The sequence below is a fragment of the Ischnura elegans genome, chromosome 2, assembly GCF_921293095.1.
Source record: "Ischnura elegans chromosome 2, ioIscEleg1.1, whole genome shotgun sequence".
NCBI classification, from domain to species: Eukaryota; Metazoa; Arthropoda; class Insecta; order Odonata; family Coenagrionidae; genus Ischnura; species Ischnura elegans.
Genome location: NC_060247.1, coordinates 131,850,231 through 131,874,688, shown reverse-complemented (window position 1 = coordinate 131,874,688; position 24,458 = coordinate 131,850,231). Strand labels below are relative to the sequence as shown.

Below are 24,458 nucleotides of genomic sequence, written 5' to 3'. Positions count from 1 at the left end.
GCATAGCCGCGAGGTGATTTCCGTCCTTTTGGTTTATTTAAAAAAAGAGGAATTATAAAAATTTCCTTACATGAAAAGTTTAGAACTTTTTTCACATATTTCATATGTAACTGCGATATTCATTTTCATCTCCACACCTCGGAAATTGAAATCTACCTTTCGGCCATTTTTCAAATAAAGGTATGGGTAACATTTGATTTTAAAAAGTTATTCGTAATGTGAAGATGTTGCTCTGTCTATAAAAATTACAATGAAAATAACCAATCAAATATTTTTCCCGAGATGAGATGAAGGAGACGACCGTGTCGCTGTTTTCATTGTTGTTCGCGTGGTCCTTTTCACTCTTTCGACCGTAGAAGCTAAATGTTTACGTTTTTTTAATATACTTTTTTTAATTAACAAATCCTTACAACTTGGAGTTTTTCCTGATGCCATTAAATCTGCCAAAGTTGTACCACTATATAAAGGCAAAGGTAGCGAACAGGATATGAATTCTTATCGTCCAATATCCTTACTAAATCAGATAGGGAAACTATTTGAAAATGTCTTCCATAATCGACTTGTATCATTTCTTGAATTTTCCAACCTTTTGTCTGGCTCACAGAATGGTTTTAGGAAAAGCAGATCTACATCTACAGCCACCTATCATTTGGTAAATTTAATACTTTCAAATCTTGATAACAGAATCGAAACCTTGGGGCTATTTTTTGATTTTTCCAAGGCTTTTGACCTAGTCAATCATCAGTTACTCTTGTCCAAATTAGGACACTATGGTATTCGAGGTATCCCTTATAACTGGATAAAATCTTACCTCAGTGCAAGGCATCAACAGGTTATTTTATCAAAGAATGGCACTAATTTTATTTCTCCCAGTAAAGAAGTTACATTAGGCGTACCCCAAGGCTCAGTCCTGGGCCCTATCCTATTTTTACTTTACATTAATGATCTGCCAAAAATTTTGCAGACGGTTCAAGGAGTTGAGCCAATTTTATATGCTGATGATACTAATGTAATTGTATCAGCACCATCGTTAAACAATTTGTCCTTGAGGGCATCTAGAGTTTCTGAACTCCTGTGTGAATGGTGTACACAAAATCTTTTGAAACTCAATCCTGACAAGTCTGGACTTATATACTTTTCCAATAAAAATAAACCCCCTGCTTTATTGACCATTGATCTAGGGGGATCACGCATACCCCAGATTTCTAGTTCCAAGTTTCTCGGAGTTGTTTTAAATAAAAATGTGTCATGGGACGAACATATATGCAATCTTCGTAACAGGTTGAACTCTATTTGCTTCCTTATCAGAAGTATCAGGAAAACTGTAAGCCTTGATATTTTACTCTCAATTTATTACGGAGAATTTTATTCTTTAATTATCTATAGTATTCTGTTCTGGGGTTCTTCCACCCATTCTGATTCAATTTTCAAAGCTCAAAAATGTATAATACGATTAATATGTAATGCTCCTTTTAATGCACCTTGTCTTTCCTTTTTCAAAAGGTTAAATATTTTGACAGTTCCATGCATTTACATTTATGTTGTAAGCATGTTTGCTAAAAGAAATTTATTTAATTATATGTCTAATGACAATGTTCATTCCCACCAAACTAGAGCCTGTAGAGATCTGCATCAAACATATTGCAGGACTTTAAATGCATCCTTGGGGCCTAAATCCATGGGCCTTCTTGTGCTGAACAGGCTCCCTACTGATTTTAAGTACGAAATGGACCCAGTCCTGTTCAAAAGGAAATTAATAACGTTTTTAAGGAAAGAACAGTTTTATTCCGTAAAGGAATTTTTGGGGAAAAAATAATTATATTTAATATGGAATAAATTTTATGTACTTCATTAACTTCTTTTGGTCAAATTATGGTGCCATACACTTGTGTATTTTATCTTATTATTGTCTGCAACATTTATATGTATATGACGTGTCCTATACACTCAACTCATGTATTTTTTACTGTGTTCAGTGTCCGCTGGGCAAATAAAGGTTATTATTATTATTATTATTATTGTTTAAACAATGTTCCACGATTCATTGTTGTAGTTGAATAAACAATTAGTAAGCAGAAATATGACAATACCCTATCAAGCTTCGATAGGATTTTATACTAATGCTTAAAGTTCAGCGTTCTACCTTTTTTGCGACGATAGTAGTTCGAAACGACGAAGGAAACACCTGAACAAATATTTCACCAAAGAAAATTACGACCACGAGAACAACTAGACTATTATTTTACCACAAAAACTAATACCCGATACTAGGTTGTTGTGAAACTACCGTGTTTTTCTCTGTTCCGGGAGCGGCACGATCCGTGAGGGTTCCTCCCGTAGCCCCCTGCTCATGAAAATGAACCCATTGAACCAGTGGGGTGGGGGCCAGATTTGCTCGAGGACCTCTCTCGGTCACCTCGCTCTCCCTTAAAAAATTCAAGAATTTACGAAGCTTGAGGCCGTCAAATGTCGGGCACAACACAAGATAATTCAGTTCGCTGTTCTGAAGAGGGTATAATTAATGCCTAAATCACAACCAGGATCCATGTGACACTACAAATAACAACATGAGCGAAGTTTATGAGAAAACTCTGGAGGAATGCATTTTTCAATAAAACGTTTCCAACAAAAAGTTTGTATTTTTTCCGTAGAACACGATCCTGCAATAAAAAATATGGCTTTCCATTTAAGAAATGGAAGTTACCCCTACTTTGACCTTGAAAATCGACTTCAAGGTCATTTTCAATATCACCATCGTATATCCCCCTGTTAACCCTATAACTTTTATCTGAAAATTTTTTTCTCATTTTGCTCAGATTTCGAGATATTCGGGGTGGGAACTTAAAATGGGACACCCTGTATATGATATATCATACGACTCTTCTAAAATGCTTAAAAACTTAAAATTCACTATTTATAAAATTTACCGAGGCAAGGTCCCGGGTTTGGGCCCCCCAATATTTTTTCTAAGTCGGCACCCCTGGTCACGGGTATTGTGCATTTCAATTTTGCCCAGCCCTGCTTACATAATACTTGAACTGCTCTCAGTAATCATTGCAAGAGAGGCTGTTAACCTCCACCTCACCGTCCTCCTCAAAAACTCGTGCCTCCACATAGTAGGTTGTGCTCGGGCCGCACACGAGCTCAAACGATACATTCGTTTTGATTGTGCATAATTTGCACTCAACCAATGGCAGTCTAAACAAAAGTGTTTAGACTGCCAATGGCGTCCATTAATTAAATTAAAATTTTGTCCAGAGACCTATTCCATTGTTTTGAGTTGAACTCAGTTCAATGTAGGATAGGATGGATGGAAAAAATATGCGTTTTAAAGGTTATCATGTTCTCTGAGTGGTAAAAAACCATTTGCTACGCTAGCAAAATGAAATTACTTTAATATATCAAGGGCCTTTTTTTTAGCTTATTTTGTGATGACTTTATATAAATGCTTTTCTACTGCAAACTTAAAAATTAATTTGAAAATTTCCGTTGTTTGCTTGACATTTATAAACTTCCATTGAGTCAAAATTATATTTACTTACAATTTATCTGTGATTAATTTGATTAAAATATGAGCTGTGGTGATTTTACTCCTCTAAATTAGGTCCTTTCGTGATATAAACAGAAATAAATCATTGATGCCAGAGAATGGAATCGTAAATGAAATCGCGCCTTCTTTCATTTAGCGGAAGTGGTAGTTCAGCAGCACCTGGTGAACAAATTTGGTAACATAAATCAAATGAGTTTTGAAAATTGAAGCAGATGAAAGTAATCATTGACGTGTATTGTTTTTGAAGAGAGATCATGCCGCTTTCCAATAATGTGGGGATAAGTTGATGAAAATACTGTGACACCCGCTGGTACGGCCCTATAATTAGCTGATAATATAAGGGGTGGGTAAGTAATTAAAATTTTACATTGTGACTTGGTGATGTTGACGTGTTATAGTTGTGTATCGGGCGTTATTTTCCTAATATGGAACAGAACGATGGGGTTTCATCATTGGGATATAGCTCGGAATGCATTTAAGTACCCAAGAAAGAATTTTTCATAATGAATGGCATGAGTTTCGACTCAGATGTGTTATTGGTTTCGTAACGTCATGATATGATTATTCTAATATCCGTGTTTATGATTGTCATATTGAATGGTTAAACTTATTGCAATACCTTTGTGATAACATTTGACTTCATTTTCAGGATGAATTATACGTTTCGCGTAATTGTCTGTACAGAATAATAACGACAATGAGAAGAAGTCATGCAGGTGGGTTGTTATGCAGTGTTATTTTTTATTGAAGTTCACCGATTTTACCTTTTTTGCGAACTTAAGGCTCTAATTATAGTGAAGTCCGTCTTCGTAGTTCCGCCCATGCGAAATTTAGTCTCTGTATACCAATTTTTCGTTTCTTTACTCGGATGTTTTATTTATTATCTAGTTCAACAGTAGCAGATGTGTGTATAGTAAAGTGATGTTTCTTCTTTCGAATCGCAATTTTGGAATTTGAAAATTATATTACTGTTCAATCCTGATAACTAAGGGTAGAAGTAACGGAATCATTCAAAGTAAAGAAAATTATGAATGGTTTCACGGGTTGCATCATTCTCCTAGTGCATAATATATTTAGGTATTTTTATGAATACCATATGTTGGGGAAATTGGCAGTGTTGAAAGTAGAATTATTTGAATTGCTTATTTTTTATACTTTTTTATTATTTTGTATTGGAAATGCAAAATCCAAATGTATTTTGTATCTAAAATTCAGAAGTATTTTTTTAAGTAAAAATGAAATTACATTGGTTGAACCAGGTTTGATGACAAAGTGATGATGCAAAGGCTACCCCTCAGGCTTCCTGGACATTTCTTTGACCAGTTAGACCCAATGGATTTTTCTTTCAAATTAAATTTACTCACCCTGTCAATTATGTAATGAAGTCAGTTTGAGCTTATAGACTCAGTGTAACAAAATGCTTGTTAAATTTTCTCTTGATTTTAGTTGTGCTTCCATTGATACCACTGGTGCTAATTGTAATTACACCATTGGGTTACAGTTGGTTGGTATCAAGATAAGGTTGACATACTTATAAAATGAGTGTTTACTATCAAAAAATGGTTGACGTTTAGTTAATGGGATGCAATTTGTCATACTTATTTGCCATTCTCTAGATACAGGCTTGCAAACATGAACTTCCTAAAGAACGGCAGTTCTCAGTTTTCTTTGTGAGTCGGAGTGATTAAGTAGATAACAGTAGTTTCATTTTTTAATATATTATGTATTCTTTTTATTTTCTTTGTACTTATTCTCATAACCTTTTTTATGTAGCATTCCTATAGCACAATCATTAGGGCCATCTATGCATTCTTACTTAGCTTATAATTCACCATCCTCTGACAACTTTCTCCCCCCATCAAAAACTCATTGACTATTTATCCACCTTGATGATGTGCCCCAGCTTGCCCCTCTCAGAATGAAGGGAAGGCCAACCCAGTGCTGTTTGTGAAAAGGCACAGATTCTGTGTCCTTCACTGAAAACGAGAAACTTATGTAGCCCAGGTGCCGCTAAGATTGCTCAAAAACTAGACTACATACTATTAGGATATATGTTTTCACTGGAAAGGGCAATTTTAAAAGCACAAGTTGTTATGGAGATGTGCAGAGAATCCATTTTAGTGTTAAAAATCTATATTTACATTCGGTTTTTTAGTTACCAGGGATATCACCAAGTAATTCATGATATTCGATGTGTACATTTTTATCTTTATTATGGATTCTGGGTTTGTGCAAAATTTTTGGGGCAAAATATTAAAACCCTCTACTTTGTACTCTGTTTTTCAAAAATTCTGCCCCTGATTTTGGATCCCCCGAATGAAATTCCTGGCTACAACACTGCTTCCAGCTCTTCCTTGGAATATCCTTCCTTCCACAGACTCTTAATGGGAATTAAGGGAAAATGTCTTTATCCCAGTGCATACAGATGGGTCGAAGTCAGAAACCTCTCGAGGATGCATAATGGTATCAGCTAACCACCGAGAGATTTGGGTTAAAATACACCCAATGCGCTCCATATTCACGGCAAAGTTGTACACTATCAACTAGCCCTATCTATTGTAAACAGCATAAATTCCTCATTTGCACCAACTCCTTAAGCTTTCGCATGCCCATCCAAACTTTCTCAGTAATCCTCTCATCCAAGATATCCAGACATGTCTTGTATCTCTCGAGAAAATAGATGTCAGCATACTTTTTTTATGCATTCCTGGCCATACAGGCATAAGAGGAAATGAAAGAGCAGATATGGCTGCAAAGGAACATCTTTGGTTCACCCGGTTTCAAATAACTGCCTGTCCAGAATTACCCTTTAAGGGATTTTAACCTCGTCCCAGTCCTATAATGCCTGTCCAGAAAAGCAAATATCTGCCATGCCACTCAAAATCTTAAGAAATACAACTTTGATGGAATTTAAGCCATAAATACCCCTTCTGAATACCAAATTGTGACTGGAGGGTAACAGTCCTGAAGATCATGACTTTTCCCATTATCTGGGTGAATAGTGAAGTTGTAAGCCCTTTCACCATAGCAGCCTATATTTTTATTTCATGAAAGTACTTTTGTATTACAATTTTATTTGTATTGCAAATAAAATTTTCTTGAGTATTTTGTATTCGAAACACAATTTAAATATATTTTGCCCACCTCGGGATGTGCAACTAAGTTTTTTGTAGAAACATTTAACCCTTAGGCTGCGGGAACGTTTTTAAACGTTCTGCATGGTGAGTGCGGGAAAAACGTTTTTCTACGTTTGACCAGATTTTCGTGCCTCTGGCAGCCTTTCCTTAGGATTTTATTGCCATCCTTTCCGCGGTTGCTTGAACTCGGCCCAACCTAGTGGCAGAGAGCACAATGGCGTCTTTCGAGGACCGGGTACCCTCACCACGGGGAGCGCTACCCGGATTATCCCTTCTTCGAGAGAGAGGATTCTCCGCTCTCCACGGCACATTCACGAAGAAAACAATTCCAATGATTCCTTACATTTCCTAGAAATTTTTTAATCTTGTCATAGTACATTAGCCGGGGAAACTTATTTGAAAGCATTGGTTATTCTTTCTTATACTTTCGGTGGTGGGTCTGTCGTACCTGCGTAATTACCAAGGACATTTCTTTCCTTTGAGTATTATTATTTCGTTCTGGATTTCCCACCGAATGGGTTTCCCTTCGAATATCCTGTCTTTTCCATTTCTATTGTTTCATTTTCTATTGATCTTTGCTCAGTTTTTCCAGAGTTTCGGTGGTGTACGTTTGATCCTAATCAAGTACCTACTCGAGTGACTACATTTTGTGAATCTCTTCATTTATTTTCACTATGGATAGTGAAAATTTGCCATCTCGGCCAAAAAGGAGAAAGGTTTCTCTCGAGGATGAAGTTCTCAATATTTTATTCGACTCTGATTGTGAGAGTGAGGACGGAACTTTTTCCGATGTGCCTGTGTCTACCAGGGATACTGAGACAGAGGAGGATGATGCAACTGATTCCGGCGATGGTGGTCCATTCAATTTGGCTGAAGACATTGAATCCGCATCATCTTCTTGGTCCACGACTGATGATTTTACTCCTCAGATTTTCCAGTTCGACAGCTCCTCATCTGGTGTAATATCGGACCACCTTCATGAGAATGCCTATTATAACCTTTATTATCCATTACCTTTACCTACCGCATCCAAACATACGTTCCAAATGCTCCCCAAAGTTCAAATCGGCTGAAGCATGGTTGTAATATTGAGGAATATGGTTAAAAATCAATGGATTTCATTACTGTTTGATATCAAATCGCTCATAAAAATGTCATGCTGGCCAAATTTGAGGAAAAAAATTCATTTACATTCAATTTAGAAAAAGTAACGTTCAAATATTTTAATTCCAATTATGATTCTTAGAAAGGGCTCAACTGCATTCATGGTCTGTCTTCAGGGGGTAGGGTGGGTAGTCCCGGATTATGAGGGTCCACTACCTGCTAGACACATGCCCGGGGTCGACGGAAAAATATCTTCCCCGTTCATGTCCCGCACACAGTGGAAGAAAAATTTTGACGTTCCCGCAGCTAAAGGGTTAATATATATTTGCATGTATGGAATTTCTGTCATGAGTTGATGGTTAGGATCATTATTTTTATCAATGGTTATGCATACTTGTATTTTACAATAATTGAAGTGTAGACCTTCATTTTGTGTTTAGGTATGGAAGCTAATGTGCAACAAAATGGTTAAACAGCTTATAATTTTGCAATATTTCCTCCTTGATCTGTAATTTCAGGTCATGGTTTTCACCCCCCGTCCTCTTCTGGGGACTATGTCGAAGAAGAAAATGATAGAATGACAGATGAGCTGAAAGACAAAATCGGTGTCCTGAAATCAGTGAGTGTGTCCTGATTATTAAAATGTGTTGATTATGCTTGGGTGCATTGAATTTCTATTCTTTTGTTTGTCTTGTCAAAATATTCTTAACATTAGTTTTTTTACTACGCAGCTTTCTATTGATATTGGAGCAGAAGTAAAATACCAGGACAAATTAATAAAAGGACTGGTGAGAACAGTTTTTATTATTATTTTCCTCAATGAGTTGATTTTATTTTTCCCTTCAATTGCCAGTAAGTGCCACTTCACACAAAGAGGACAAGAGTTTTGTCTTACCTAGAGGGATGGCTTGTGGTCGTTTGAGCCACATTGAAGCAGATACATTTTATCTTCTCAGTTTATAATAGTAATTTTAAATATTTTAAGTTGTTACCACAGTTGAACTCAGACTGGACAACATTTTAATATGAACTCCATTAAAAATAGATGAACAATTGCATTAATACATTGCTTCATATTCTGGTGTATTCTTTTGCAATGGACAGTTATTCCGTCCATGTACATGATGTTCCAACTGTGGTGGCTTGACTTAGAAGCACAATGGAGTGGCCACAAGTGTGAGGGACGACCTTCAAGGCCAGGGATTCATATGAGCTGCCTGACCTCAGAGCTTATTTCACATGAGTGGATAATAAATGCTACAAAGACCTGGCAATTTAAATGTCTTTTAGCTATCTTGTTGCAATTTATAAGTGTTTTTATGTTTGACCTTATGCTATTTAGCTGGTTAAAAAACCATGGAAATGTTTCAGGCTCGACATCATAAATAGGGTAGTTTCCCTCATCAAAGAAAACGAAAGTCATTGATTGCGATTCGTTACCCACCATTACTGTATTCATAATATACAAATTATTTCGTTTTAGAAATACCGGTTTAGACGAATGGCAATGGTCCATTTTTATCCTCATTTGAAAAGGGCCAGATTGGCGCCCATGCGATACCACTCCACGTGACGTCACAGGGACCTAGTTTCTATATGAGAAGATAGGAGTTATACGTCGTCTGAGGTTACCAATGCATGTATGAGGCGCAGAGCTCAGGGAAACATGTCTTAATAATCACTTATTAAAACTGGCAAAAAAGGTCTGAAAGTTTTCTTCATTTGATAAGGTAACTATTAATAATCCTTATTTAAGCCAAGCGCTACCAGCCAGCAGGGTACTCAGCTACCCGCTAGCAGCCTGCGTCGTATCAGCGCTCAACTCGCCTCAAGGTCACCTCACAAGGCGGCAGCGGGAACCAGAAATATGTCACACAGAGAGATTTCCCGACATTCCTACTTACGCGTCGCGTTTTCGCGCTCTAGAAAATTTTCACTTTTCATTTAATCGCGAAAAATAGATATCGTCATTTCAAAATCTAAAAGCATGAAATACGTATTCCAGGAGTAATAATCTTTCGATTTAGGCAATAAAAAAATAATAGGAAACCACCCTATTGTGTTTGTATTTTGATGCCAAACCTCACTATGGTGTGCGAATGTATAGTATTTGCAGTAATAAATTTTTAGAAATAAGTATTATGTGCTCTGTGTTTAGATTTAGTAAAATGTTATAACCTTGCCTATAATAGACTTCTAAATGCTCACTCTGTTCAGAGCAGTGGTAAAAAAATTGTATATCTTGGAACATTGAGATTGGAATAAGTTACGTTACTACTGCAGTTGTTCAAAACTGGCTTTAACTTACTTAACACCTAGGAGATTCACGTGCACAATTATTTTTATTGGCAACTAGTATCCTAATATATAATTGATTTTTTTTCAACAGGATGATGACTTTGATAAAGGCCAAGGCGTTCTTGGCAAGACTATGAGCCATGTTTTGAAGCTGTCAAGAGGAAGTCACAACTACTATTTGTTATATCTAATTTTATTTTCATTTTTAGTATTTATAATATTATGGATTGGTATTAAGTATAAATGAAAAATAAAACTTTGCTTCTGTTAAAATTTTAGACCTCAACTCATTTACAATGCTATGAATGTTGCAGTAAATTCTAGATTCATGTGACCATTTTTAAGGAATGAAAATTCATTGTTTTCTATAATGAATACTTATATCTTCCTTACTAAGGATTGTTTTATTTTTATCTGTTCTCATGAACAAATCAGCATTTTTTCATATTACGACACATTTTATAAGCCAGTTACAATAAGCCATACGTTACATTTTATAAGCCCATTTTCAATTAGGAAAAAATTGGATCGAGAGAGAAATTATTTTTCCCTCTACTGACAACCTACCAACATTTCAATTGGTAAAACACTGATAAATATCCTCTTGATTTAGAGGGAAATTATTTTTGCTCAAACTGGCATTCCACGAGTGAGAGAATATCATTTTATTATACTTATCCTCTTGGAAATTATATGCAGATTATATATTTGGAAATGTATCACTTGGTGTGCTTTTCAAGCTCTTTCTTGATGTTTTCAATAATATTGCTGAAAGGTAAAAAAACTAAATTATCCTCTAAAAACATACAAAATTTTTTTTCTGCAGCAACATGCTATCAGAAGTGAATGGTGTGTATGAATCAAAATTACAATGCAGATATCTGTGATAAATTAGGGAGAGGAAAATATCAAGAGAGCGGCTGTTAAGCAAATAGTTGTCCAATTAGAATCTTCCGAAGCGATGCAATATTTTTAAGACCAGCTTCCAGCCCTGTTTTTTGGATTTGAATTACATTTTTATAAGCATTTTTTGATCCAGTGAACAATACAACCAAATAAGAAGTGCGACACTTTGGATGAATTCTTTGCATAAATATTTATTTTATACACATATGTATATACATATATCTTTTTATCCTTTCTAAAGGCCTGGTTACACAGTACATTAACCCTTTCGAGACGGCGGAGTTTTCGTCTTAGCATGACTGCTGTACTGAGCCCCAAGAGACTCTTCTTTCTTGTGGTACGGAGCATTTTTGGAGAACATCCTTTAAGAAGGGTCTCGCGGAACCTTTTTCGACCCCTCCTCGCTGGAACTCCGCATTATCTCGGAATCCGAGAGTAGTTGTGCTCCCTCCTTTCCGGGTTTATGACCATACCTGCGGCATTGGTTCGCGGTCAACTTATGTATTGCTTATAGGTATTTAGCATATGGATAATTGTTGCTAGCACGTAAATTGCAGACTCTTAATTGAATTACTCATTTTTTTATGAGCATTGTAAAATTTTAAGCGAAGTTCTAAGGTCAATATTAATGCAATTAATGCAGCAACAATTTCCATGTTGATGTTCATACATAACTCGAGACATAAGTTAATACTTATTGTAGAATTTCGTTTAAAAATTGTAAATGCTGTTCAAAAGACAAAGAATTCAATTCTTAGTTTATTTTTCTTGAGAAATGAACAAATATTTATATGGAAAACTGACTGGATGAACAATTGTATGACTGCTGTCCCTTACTGCTAAGAGGGGTTATAAAAGACGAGGGGTCCAGGTAGCTGCTCCCGGATTCCGAGGGTAAATCCTAAACCCCGTAGCTTTGGGTCCCGAGACAAAGACGACGTAAATCCGCGACCATCCTAAAAGGGGGAGAGCTGGAAAACGTTTATATATGGCTTTTGTTCTCCTGGCCAGGAAAATCTCACACGTAAATATACGGCCGTCGTCTCACTGGTCAGGAAACGTCCACACGTATATATATGTGTGTAGAAGGGAAAAGGGTAACACGTACAAGTTAATGTATGTTTGCGTGAATGATTTTGGTGGACTGGAACAGAACATGTTCGAATGCATGAACCAAAGTAGAACAGTTTTTTTTCTGTGCATGCATTCGTACAAGTTGGGTGGTTACATGATGCATTTTGGCATTCATTCTCGCGTTCATACATTTAGACATTAACCTGTACGTGTTAATGTATTGTGTAACCAGGCCTTTAATATTGATTAGTGTCAGCTTTTGTAAACACATATTTGGCAGTAAATCAGTTTCTTGGAGGAGATTAAAATTAGCTGAAGTGAACGAAAACAACAATGGACAGTACAACGAATTGGGGTCATTCAGCTCATTTTATGACAGAGAAGGGTTATTCTGAGAAAATCGTTATGTTGGACATTATTGACCAATATACTCAAAGGTTTGTTTCAAGCCAGTTGATAAAAAATTTTTTCCATAAGTAGCACTGCCTTTGAGGGAGTGCTTCATTGAGCATGTTGTGCACAATGTTCTGTACATCTTTTCAAGAGAGTCAATAATTACTTTACTCATTTTATTAAGAATTTTATATGATGTAAAAGAAGGTGCTATTCCAAATTACCACTGTTTCAACAGAAGTGCCAGGAAACTTGTGACATGGAGATTAAAATAAATTGTGAATGATTCCCACTTTGAATGTAAATTTATGTCTAACTTAGAACAATAATATTGAATAGTTTATGTAAATGATGTAATATCTTGGTTCGGTGAAGACTAAAGCTAATAGCAAATTAAGCCCTCTGCGTTCCCTTCCCCAACAGTTCCTGTATGTAAATGTTATATGTATTTCAATGGCATTGCACTGTCTTCTTTGCATCACTTTTGACCAAAAGGAGGCTTTAACCGCCATCTTATTGCATGAATCAATGAAGAAGAGAACCACATAGAGTGAAACTTTAAAAGACTTCTACATATTCCCTTGTATACTGACCTTATATTCTTCAGCTCTCCCGATATTTTGACCAAGTTTTCACGGCTCCTATCAATCCTTAGAGAGCAAGAACATACTGATTTTTCATTGGCACAATTTATACCTTTTCCAGAACTGTTTTGCTGCATTGAATCCACGGCTTGAACTTCTTGTACTGTATATGGTCTCACAGGGTCTTCACTTGATTCATCTGTGATGAATAAATCTACATCAACTTCACTTTATTCCTTACTTTTACCATTGTGATTGCTCTCTGAATTTTTCATTTTAAGTGATCAGAGACCTGCTGTGGTGGTATACTCTGTTCATTTTATCTCTGCGGGTGAGCTGGTGTGGCCAAAGCAAGTGGAGATGAGGGGACGGAAAGTTTCTCAACATGCGACTTTCCCTCTGCCAATCAACAAACTGTAGTCGTGGCCTCAGTCAGTCGATCTCAGACCTCCGCTGAGTGAACATCGTGAATCTGCTCGTGGAGCAGTGATGCCAAACCTCATGCATTTTCTTTGTTAGTCTTTAAGTGTGCCTTTCACCAACAGTGCCTCATTCAGCGTCGTATCTGATAATGCCATGGCCACCTATGACTCACATGTTTTCAGTGACAAAGTAGGGTGGCTACGTACTTTTGGCATCGTCATGTTTGCTCCTTCTCTCTCTCTCTCTCTCTCTCTCTCTCGGTACTACCCCTCCACTATCAGCGAAGCCATCTGAGAGTGTCCGGGCTCTCACATAAGCTCACCCGCTGACATAAAGTGAATAGACTATAGTACATAATCATAAAATCTGGCAGTGCTGGAGTTTTTACCAGCATACTTTGGCATGAAGAATAAGATCAACTGCTGGGGAGGTTTTCTTGTACCATGTCCGTTTGCCATGATAATAAGTTTTAAATTTAGTGTGGATTAAATGCGCTAAAAATTTAGTTTAATGAGCTTCAATTTGGTCAGTCTTGTAACACAAAATATCTTTCTTGGTAAAAAAAATATTATTTACTGCAGGTATGATAATTGTTAAATAGTACTTAAGTACCCATAACAGATTCTTCCTTGATCTGCACATATCAAGTTGTTGGAAAGAACAAATATCCAGTTGATTACGGTAATCAACCATCGAATTTCACTCACTTGAGTCCTATGATTATTTTCCATCTTTTAGGCTATCAGTCGCAGAATAAGTCATTTTTGTAGTCTAAAAATCATTTGATTCATTGAGAACTACAATTTTAGTCTAACTATGTGATTGATTCTCCCAAGTTTCTTGAATCATAGAGAATCTTTTAAAGGAACTACTTCTCTCATGTCATTCATGAATGGCATTTTCTTCAAAAAACAGGAAAAAATCCATAAAGTGATCTATTTAATAGTCATTAGAGATCTGTATGTCATTTTAAATATAAAAAAATATGAAGTGATCCTTATAAAGTATTTGTGACGTTGGAAAATCCTTGTGTTTTTCCATAATGCTGTTTAGAAAAACATACCTAAGCTGGGTATTTACCTGATCTATATAGTAAGGTGTACTCATATACATTATAAAAATTCACCTTCTTTCTCTACAGATAATGACTGACTTACTTAATATTTTAAGTCAGATTTGGAATTAGGATTCCAATATGTAATACCATACTTAGTCATTATTTATATACATAAATTTTAATACATATCTGTACGTATGGGTGTGTAATTTTTCTACATTATATTTTTCAGAAGGAAATACTTTACTCCACCACCTCCATTCAGGGGGAGATTAAGATTGTTGTTTTGAGGGTAGAAGTTTACTGGTCTTCTCAGTCTTGATGATATACAGCTATCTCTTGAAGATATACAGCTCTCTCTCTCAGGGATTATGTGATTGCTTATAGACAAGTGACTTTCAAATATTCTTCAAATATCTTTAGATGCAGTTTTTCCAGCTGCTAATCCACCGTGATGATTATGTACTAATTTCCGTAATTTTCGCATCATTATGGGGGATGGAGGCAATACTCACCTCCCAATCCACCACTACCTCTGTTCCTCCATGTATGTACTATTTGTAGGTACAGAAAATTTCCAAGTCATCGCAAAAGACTGACATTTAAAATGTGCTGTTATTATGAAGTCACCTGGTTTGAATTCTGATATCTTTTAACTTTGAAATCATTTAAACTTCATCAGTCTATAGCTACCATAACAACTCCTTGACTTTGGCTGATGAAAAATTGATTTCAGCTGTTTAAAAAATTAGGGCACACATATTACGTACTACTCCATCCCTTGCCTTTATAGGTATGCTCTCAAATGATTATGATTTTCTTTCATTTATGACTAAACCAAGTTGGCCCGATTGTTATGAAAATTAACTGAGTGGTTTTCAAGATGATGTAAGTCATAATTTCCACTAAATTATCACATCATACCTCACAATTTAGTCTTACTACTTGAATTCATCCCCTTTAAAATTATCATAATTCATACTCACATGTACTCATAGGCGGATCCAGGGGGGGTGCTGCTACCCCCCCCCCCCCCAGACCCTTAAAAATATGCTAGATTTTTAATACGGTCCCATTATCATTTCGTTCGTTTTGTATGACGAGGTATCCTTGTGCCCCCCCCCCCCCTGAACAAAATCCTGGATACGGCCTTGCTTGTGCCCCCCCCCAGAAAGAAATCCTGGATCTGCCCCTGAATGTACTAGTATAAATAGTGATTAATTTTGGTACAATCAAAGTCTCCTCCCTGATTTTGTGAAAATGTACCTGGACAGTCCCTTGAAAATAAAATTATTTGGGATAATTTAAGACTATTTGTGCTTCAACAAAAAGTCATAAAACTTACCCTCAACTGAACCATTATTGTTCAATGAATCGGTGATTATTATCTCCTCTTCTGTCATACATTCATTAATGGCTTCTCTGAATTCAAAGATATCATCTCTTTGCGGCACAAGAAATGCTTCAGTATTTATTTGGTCTTCATCATTTACTGTTTGGTTCTGGCTCATAGTATTATCTAACTTCTTCTCTTTCGTAGAACTTAAAAGAAAAGATATTTACTAAAAATCAAAATTTCTATTCAATGAAGAGGTGAGTATGTGAGTACTTTTACCATTCCATGCTGAAAGGATCTTCTTTCTCTTCGGTCTTTGTTTCAAACTCATATTTCTTCCCCAAATTCATGTGATTTGATTGATTAGACTTCATGGGAAGAGGTTGACTTTGAGCCACCAAATCTTTTGAAGTTTTAGACTTCTTTGCACATGGAAAATATTGAGTAATATCGGTATCTTTACACCTTTTACGTGGTTTATATTTTTTATATAGTGTGGAAATAAAATTACTGTTGGTAACCGGAGTAGGAGAACCTTTGTAATTAAAAAATAAATTAGTAGCTATGCCAAAAAAACGAAGAAATGAATTTTTTTTTACAAGTTTTGAATATATTAGTGGCGAGAGATAAATCGGGAGTAGCAGAGGTACGTACCTTCAGTCCCCTTCGCCTTGGCTTTTGAACGAGTTTCCGCCATTTCCTCAATAAATATCCACCAATCCTTGCTTTCGCATTTAAGAAGGATGACGACACGTGACGTCGCACGAGCATGTTTTGATTCTGCCTCGTTCCCCTCGTTCTGCAAAGACAGTTGAGTTACTATATCCGTTGTAAGAATGCTTGTGTACTGTTGTCTAATACGATTTAACCTAAAGGCAGTTCTATGATTTGTGTTCAGAGCCCTTAATGTTTGGATATTAATTATTTGATCTGTGTCATATAACAGAATTGTTTTTTCGGTCGAAGACTTGCTCATATCGGCCACAATCGCAATGGCAAAGTCGTTCCGTACTTGGTGCCTTGTTTGACGCATCTCACCGGCGAAGCAAATGCTGTGTTTGGATACCCATCGCTAGCGATATAAGGCATTTAGTACCCCTACAAGGAAACCAAGAAAAATGTCGGCTTCAGGAATGCAGCAATACCTCGCTGGGTTGAAATCCCGCAATGCTGAAACACGTCTGAAAGCTGCTCGAGATCTCTATCACTATGTAAGTTGTGCAAGTTCTATGTTGGGATTAACAGTTTGATTATTCTCCTGGAATTTAAGTTTTTGTAATTTGGTGCTAAGCTTTTATCAAAACCATGCATGTGAACCTATCTTATTGGAATAAACTTCAAACCCAGTATAATCCTCCCGAGTCAGAATCAATGCTGTTCTATATTACTATTGTATATTTTAATTAATGTATGGATGATCGGGCTGTAATTCATCCCATAGCAATTATAAATTCGTTAATGAAAGGTTTTTTATTCCTTTGAGCGGTCTTAATCCTTGATTTCATAAGAAAGGTTTTTAAAATTACCTTTGAAAAAGAACTAAGTAGTGATGAACATGGTTTGAGTCTGTGATGGCATGCCTTAAGCTCCTTTGAAAGACTATGAACTGTCTTGGGCTGTCATTTCAAGTACAGGAGTATATTAATTAATGATGAAACCATAGTAAAATATATCTTGTATTCGTTATAAGTTGTCTTACTTGTAATTGAGAGTTTTTCCTTGATCTCCACTGTCTATAAACTGGTGAAATTATTTCAAGTAAGTATGCCATAGCAAAAATATTCCAGTGAAATACAATATGGATGGAATCAGTGGGGCTCCTATTTCAGTTAGAAGCTTGCTAGAAAATATGAAGGCAGTTTTTTCTGTAATTTGCTGTATAGAGTTCCAGTACTATCTTCTACAATTTTGTGTCGTTTCTGTTGCTTAATTATTTCAACGATTAATTTATTTGTTGAGCTTGCTATATCATCATGAGGTTGATTATTTATTTATGAAATTCCTCATTCACCAGGTATTTAAATGGTTTAATGGAAATGTGTTTGAATCCTGTTATGTTTCATGTAATGGTAATTATAACACAAAACGTACATTATGGTACAAGTGGAAGATCCATGTAAAATTATGTCCTCCATGCCTATGTTTTGGAATGATAACGTTTTGGTGTTGTTTCTGACTTGTGTCCAAGTTTAGGTTCAAATACTTAATGCCAAATGCTATTTTATTGTCAATGAGAGATTTTAAGTTGTAGTTTCTTTAGTTAGAAAACACAGATTTGGTAGGTGGGAATATAGATCATAGTTACTGAAGAAATAAGTTCATCAAATGACTAGGATACCAAGAGTTCTATCATTATGGACTTGAATATTTTTCAGTTTTCAGCTGCTAAATATTTAGGTATTTCATTTATGCAGGGGTAGCATTATGTGCTAACATTTCAGTTTAAATGGCTGTTTAGAGAATTGAGTTTAAGGCTGCAAACAGTCAATTTACATGTTGATGATAGGGTCATTTCCTTTAGAATTGTAGGGAACAAAAATATTTTAGTTCCTTTAATGGAATCTATCTTATCTATTTCCAGCTTTCCATTATGTACACATATAATTAATATCTTTATTTGTATAATGGCTGAAACAACATCAACTAGAAATTTGTAGGTTCCGTGGTATAAATTTTTAAAAAAATCGTGACGGAACAGCTTAAATTGTCATGCTTTCTCATTTCCGTTGCCTTTTTTTATCATACTACCAAAATCAAGTGCAAATTTATAAGGGTCTTAATAATATGATGCAAAAGCATTGAAATTGGTTGATTTCTGGATAAAAAAGTCTAATATTTACAAAGTATAGAGGTATCATAATCATTAAAGTGTGAATACTAAGCTGAGGATATTCCAAACATGCCTATACATATATTATGTTAATAGGGATACAATATAATTGTGGTGTAAGTACTGTAGCATCGTTTAAGGCAAATTTAAGGTCATTGGTAGGGCTCAAAAAACCAACTTTACGTGTTAATGCCTTTTTTTTTTGTTGATATCATGTATTTAAGGGTTTGGATTCATTCATTTTTTAAAATTCAAAATCTAAATTAAAATTTTTAAAATTATTCTTTTCATCGTTTGAAAGATTGCTTATTAGGGGAAGTTCTGAGGGGAGGTGAAGTGCTTTGGACTGAGTCAAGCAAAACCTTGAATGGAGTTGAGTTCCAAGCAAAAATGCCTATATATTAACGTACTCCCTCATGTTATGTTACTTCACCAAAATTGACTAACCCATCATGTCCAAAACCAACATTTGCCATGGACCACCATTGTAAACTGACTGTATGTCAAGTTCTGTGTGTGTCCCTCTTTCTATTTTTGCAGTGCTAAATTGCCAATAGGTATCAATCGAAGATAAAAATTCTCGAATTTATCCAATAAGAGTGAATTGAATTTTTTTTACTGTTAATTTGGTATTGCTGAAGTACATATATCTTCTATTGCTGCCTGTGTTTTGTGTGTACTGAACTGACTGAATAAATTATTATTTTTATTTTATGGTGTCCATAACTAATTCTGTTGTGTTTGTTTAACATATATAATGTATGTTTTCAATTCATGAGTGTTTAACAAGAAATTTAAATCCCTCATTTATGCTATAATAGTGCCTAAATGTTGTCTTTTATAGGTCAATACAGAACTGCGTGAGTTATCAGTTGAAGAACAAAATGCCTTCCGGACAGAGCTTAACAACCACATTTATGAGATGGTTTCTGGATCAGATGTTAATGAAAACAAAGGAGGAATCCTGGCTATTGGTAAAATAACTTAATAATCGGGACCACTGCCAAAAATTTGTGTTAAAACTAATTAGGTTTCACTTTATGAAGTATCTTATATATATTCATGAGTATGAGCTGGTTAGTGTAATTCAGTTACTGTTTATTAGTTCATGTCTGATGGTCTAATAGTATCACAAAAAAAGGGAGGTGTCCAGAAAAAGGTTTTCTACCACATACCATGTTGTATGATGCATTAGAGCCAGTTCTTAATGTGATAATTTATTTGAAATGATAATGGTTCTTTATGAAAAATAATTTAGCCTTTTCCATATGTATTTTCTCTGATCCAAAATTAATGACTTTGCTCTTATTTCTTTGGGTCCTCTTTTTCATGATTTCTCCCAATGTTTCTCATTTGTAGGAAAGAATTCTTTAAATTTTGATTTTTTATTAATATTGTTCATTATGATGCATATTTTTCGTCATTTATATTTCAGTATCTCTCATTGGAGCCGATGTTGGACATGTCAACACTGGATACAGCCGATTTGCTAACTTCCTTAGGATTCTTCTCGCATCCAGTGATCCTGGGGTTATGGAGTTGGCTGCTCGAACTGTCGGTCGGCTAGCGCTGGTGCTTGGCACGTACACAGCGCAGTATGTAGAATTTGAAATGAAAGCTGCGTTTGAGTGGCTATCAGGAGAGAGACAAGAGGGTCGAGTGCATGCTGCTGTGAGTAGTTTTTCATTTTTGACAGGACACTATTTTGGTGGAATAAATGGGAGCATGCTTTTTTTGTAAATGATAAGTTCAATTCTTTTAATATTGTTGGAGAAAATTTGGTGGTTGTAGAAATGTTGCAGTACAGAGATTTTAAAGTTAAAAAATGGCACCTTTGGGAAGATAAAAAAACCAGTTTTTCTTGGAAGCCACACATGACTTCTCAACATGATACCTCTACTGCTGCCACGGGTTATTGCAGTGTGTTGAAAAGCACTGAAGTTTGGAAAGGGAACCAAGGCCGAAGTGTGCAATTACAAAAACATTGTATTTTCAAAACTTCAAATTTTCTAATGCATTTAGTGTAGGCTTTTCATGAGGTCCAACGTATTTGCTTCATACTAAGGAAAATTTGTAATATCCTGATTTGTATGATTGAGAGTTAGCAGTATAAGTGCACATTCAATTATAGTTGAAATACCCAGGTTTCTGTGTGGCTTTCCATCATCAAACACAATCCGTTGGGTGGCATACCCTTAAATATGCATATGAATGGCTAAGAGCCAGACAAATAAGCGTGTAAATTGTAATTGTAAATTGTACCTGATAATGATATACTAAGCAGAAACGTAGGTTGCTTAATTCAAATGAAGTGTCAACTTATATCAAAGTACTTTAGTAACTGTTTATATCCAGGAAATACTTTTAATTTGTTTACCATGAAGTTGTTCCATGGATTAGCGCCTAAGATGGTTTCCAGTATTCTCAGCAGGTGTGTACATACTACATATTTGTGTTCATCTTTTATTCATTTGATCCTCCTCAGTCCAGATATCTATGTCTTTCAGGTTTTGGTGCTGCGTGAAATGGCTGTTTGTATGCCAACGTACTTCTTCCAACAAGTACAACAATTTTTTGATCTCATATTCAACGCAGTTAGACATTCGAAGCCAGCCATTCGTGAAGGGGCTGTGGAGGCACTGAGAGCAGCCCTGGTAGTCACTGCTCAGAGAGAAACTACAAAACAAGCCCAGAAACCACTTTGGTAAACTTTTGCATATTATTTTGTCGTACTGTACTTTTGCATGGAAGTATTTTTATTTTTATGTGTATGGATATTGTTTTTTCATGTATGGACACTGATTCTGTGGTTTGCTGAATTTAGTTTATTTGGATTTTTTTTCATTTCAATTCATATTTTGTGTATGTTGCTCCCTTCATTCAAAGTGGATTAGAGATGGAATGGATTCGCATTATGATCTGTGTTTTTGGATTTTTAAAAGTTTCATCATCCCTTTAGTTTTACCTTGTGCTGATTTTTGGCCCTCAAAATTGTGATAGTCCTTCATGCTACGGCTGACTTTTTACCAGAAAGATTTATTTTTTTGCATTGGACATTCCCATCCAATTTATACTGGCACACAATAAAACCAAATTCTCTTCCATTAACGTGCTGCTAACTCCACATTATGAAATAACTCTTAATTAGTGGTCTTGTGCAGGGGCAGATCCATGATTTTTTTCTGGGGGGGGGAGGGACACAAGGTTCTGGCAGGTCTCATATTTGAGATTAAAAACAAAGTACAGCAGACTCCCGATTATCCGGCTGTGGTTTATTCGGGTTGTGGGATTATCTGGGCATGATTTTCACTCTCGCTCCATTTTTCTGCGATCTTTATAAAAAAATAATCATGCAAAATCATCGGAATTACTGCATTAATGTTAGGATACACTGCACTTATCATTTCCGTCAGAATTCCCTTCATAAAATGGAAGCAATCACGCGCTACCTGCATTCACGGGAGCACCGTGTTCGTGTTTTCCAAGCCTCGCAGTGGGCGACCGCGCTCGGTGATCACGGATACACGTCCGGCAGCAGTTGCAACCCGGGCAACTTGTGCAAGACAGGACTGCGTGACGTGGTCCCTGACTGCGTAGTTTCAGACATCGAGCAGTGGTTTTGAAGCATTCGTGCAAACCATTTTTCTGTATCCGCGATCACACAGCCACGGATATGTGGTTTTTGAAACCAGGCCTTACATGGAGCATTAATAATACGAGTACAACCATGTTATCGCCGCTAAAAAGATTGTGAACTGGCAAAGAAAGCTCTCATTGAGTCCGGGAAGCACTCTAAAATAGCAGAATAACGACGTAAATAGTAATATTCATATTATTTGTTTTATGTAAATTATGAACATTACAAGACATTGAAGTGAAAGTTTGGGTTATCCGTGTTTCCGATTATTCGTGCCGTCCATCCCCATCCTTAGCGCAGATAATCGGGAGTCTACTGTACAACAATTACTGTAGAAAATATTCTCCTTATTTTGATATGAAAGTTATTCATATTAAATTAAATGATTGAGGCTCCGTAATACACAAAATATAACGAATTCAATGATAACCGTGTTAAAAATCTAGTCTATTTTTTAAGCATCTGGGGGGACTGGTGCCCCTGTGCCCCCCCAAATCCGCCTATGGTTTTGTTGATCAAATTAATATTGTAAAGTGGGGAGTCCAATTTTTTATTACTCTTACGTGTTTTTAGCTGAGTGCGTGGAAGTGTTGCCCCTCATTATTATGACTAATTTTGAAGGTACAAGCAGTGCTACGATGAGGCAAGAAGTGGATTTGAGGAGCCTTACACTGGGGGCAGGAATATAAATAAGGATGATCGCATCCATGGTTCGTTTTTGGTTCTCAATGAGCTCCTCCGCTGCTCCAATGCCGAGTGGGAGCAGCGCTATGAGGAGCTGAAGGCGAGGCTGCAGAGTGGCATGGGGGGTCATGCAGGTGGTGGTGGTGGGGTTGCCGGTGGCGTGGCTGGCATTCCTGGACAGGAGAACTTTGTGAGTACAATTCTTGTGAGGAGGTGATGCTTTCTGAGTTTGGACCCAAAGGTAACTGCCTATGTTGCCTAAGCCAACTCTTATGTTTATTTTTTCTCCCTCAATACGTACTTTATTTGATTTGATAAGAAAAATGCCATTTTATTTTCAAAGTGTAAATGTATTACCAAAATTTTAATGTTTTCCTGAGTATATGCTTTATAAACTTTTTTATAACATTTTTTGTTATGAGTTAGTAAATCAAATTTTTTACTGCCATTTTTATTCAAGGTATGTTGATTTTTTGAAACAGAATTATAAACTGAAATATGCAGATTAATTTGATGAAGTTTACAGTTTTTATTCAAATCTTTGTTTCGCTCCAAATGGAGCTCTTCGTCTACTTTTAGCACTTGGAGTATTACGCTGTTACTTGAACTCTCCGTGAAATGAATGCAATGGGTTGCAGTTCACAGTGCAAGTTGTGCCACTGAAAAATATTTTGGGGGTTGTTTGAGAAAAATATTTGATTACATTCTCTTAATCACAGTTTTAGGTATTGCATTAACAAAATTAGGAGGTATTGGTACTCCTATTTACCACCTCTTTCCGCATTGATCATTACTCATGAATCACCCAGTGGTGTAGCTGAATGTTAACTGCAGCACGGGTAGTTTGTTTCTCCTCTCTAAACTTAACTGCTTTGTTGTCAATAGGATGCAATGAGCCTGATCACTCGCAACAAGACCCCAATGGCACTGAAATCCCAGGGTGCCAGCAAGGGTGGATTGCAAGCGGCTGGAGTAGTGGCATCCTCTCAGGCTGTCACTGGACCATCATCCCTCCCTGCTACTCCGTCGCACCCAGCAACTGCTCAGTCAAGCGCCACGGCCACACCCATTGTCACCCTCTCACCAATCCCCGAGAGTAGCACGTGCCGAACGCTGATGCTGGAGCACTTTGAGGATGTGTGCTCAGATGCTATGTCCCAGAGGGGCACCAGGAGTCCTCATGTCCTCCACGCACTGCTCACACTGCTCCCAAGACTTGCTGCATTCCAGAAAGAAAAGTTTGTGCGCATGTAAGTTTGGGAATCTACATACATATTACTTTTGATGGAAATGAGATTACAGCCCAGATGCTTGATCTCTTTCCCGCATAAGTTTTTCCCTTGAATTGCATGTTCATATTCCTTAAGGTAATTTGAATGAATCAAAAATGTTCTATACTTACAAGGGGAATACACGACCTTCGCATAGCCAATCGAGCTCAAATT

The 24,458-nt window shown here is 36.4% G+C and overlaps 3 protein-coding genes across 8 annotated transcripts in view; 2 read left to right on the top strand and 1 right to left on the bottom strand.

The window, feature by feature from the left end:
* Window positions 1-3,719: 3,719 nt before the first annotated feature.
* Window positions 3,720-10,430, top strand: LOC124154640 (BET1 homolog). Of its 3 annotated transcripts, none has more exons than XM_046528487.1 (5): window positions 3,720-3,893; window positions 4,200-4,266; window positions 8,310-8,410; window positions 8,523-8,579; window positions 10,181-10,429. In XM_046528487.1, the coding sequence occupies exons 2-5, from the start codon at window positions 4,248-4,250 to the stop codon at window positions 10,334-10,336; spliced, it is 333 nt and encodes a 110-aa protein (XP_046384443.1). In that variant the 5' UTR covers window positions 3,720-3,893; window positions 4,200-4,247; the 3' UTR covers window positions 10,337-10,429. The 3 variants fall into 3 exon arrangements, with proteins under 3 accessions (XP_046384443.1, XP_046384442.1, XP_046384445.1); XM_046528486.1 differs by having other exon boundaries at window positions 3,724-3,897; window positions 10,181-10,428; XM_046528489.1 differs by having other exon boundaries at window positions 3,737-3,860; window positions 10,181-10,430.
* Window positions 10,431-10,542: 112 nt separating this feature from the next.
* On the bottom strand, window positions 10,543-16,658 carry LOC124154639. 4 transcript variants are annotated; one of them, XM_046528483.1, is made up of 6 exons: window positions 16,517-16,658; window positions 16,374-16,397; window positions 16,142-16,284; window positions 15,872-16,068; window positions 13,056-13,245; window positions 10,543-10,857 (listed from the first exon to the last, which is right to left on the bottom strand). In XM_046528483.1, the coding sequence occupies exons 1-6, from the start codon at window positions 16,631-16,633 to the stop codon at window positions 10,809-10,811; spliced, it is 720 nt and encodes a 239-aa protein (XP_046384439.1). In that variant the 5' UTR covers window positions 16,634-16,658; the 3' UTR covers window positions 10,543-10,808. The 4 variants fall into 4 exon arrangements, with proteins under 4 accessions (XP_046384439.1, XP_046384440.1, XP_046384441.1 ...); XM_046528484.1 differs by lacking the exon at window positions 16,374-16,397; XM_046528485.1 differs by lacking the exon at window positions 16,374-16,397 and having other exon boundaries at window positions 16,142-16,281.
* Window positions 16,659-16,672: 14 nt separating this feature from the next.
* Window positions 16,673-24,458, top strand: part of LOC124154638 (serine/threonine-protein kinase mTOR) — a 62,401-nt gene continuing 54,615 nt past the window's right edge. Inside the window, exons 1-6 of the mRNA XM_046528481.1 lie at window positions 16,673-17,073; window positions 19,537-19,666; window positions 20,128-20,363; window positions 21,200-21,396; window positions 22,951-23,203; window positions 23,899-24,263. Of these exons, the coding sequence (XP_046384437.1) occupies window positions 16,981-17,073; window positions 19,537-19,666; window positions 20,128-20,363; window positions 21,200-21,396; window positions 22,951-23,203; window positions 23,899-24,263 (1,274 nt within the window). The 5' untranslated portion in view covers window positions 16,673-16,980. The remainder of the gene's footprint in view (window positions 17,074-19,536; window positions 19,667-20,127; window positions 20,364-21,199; window positions 21,397-22,950; window positions 23,204-23,898; window positions 24,264-24,458) is intronic.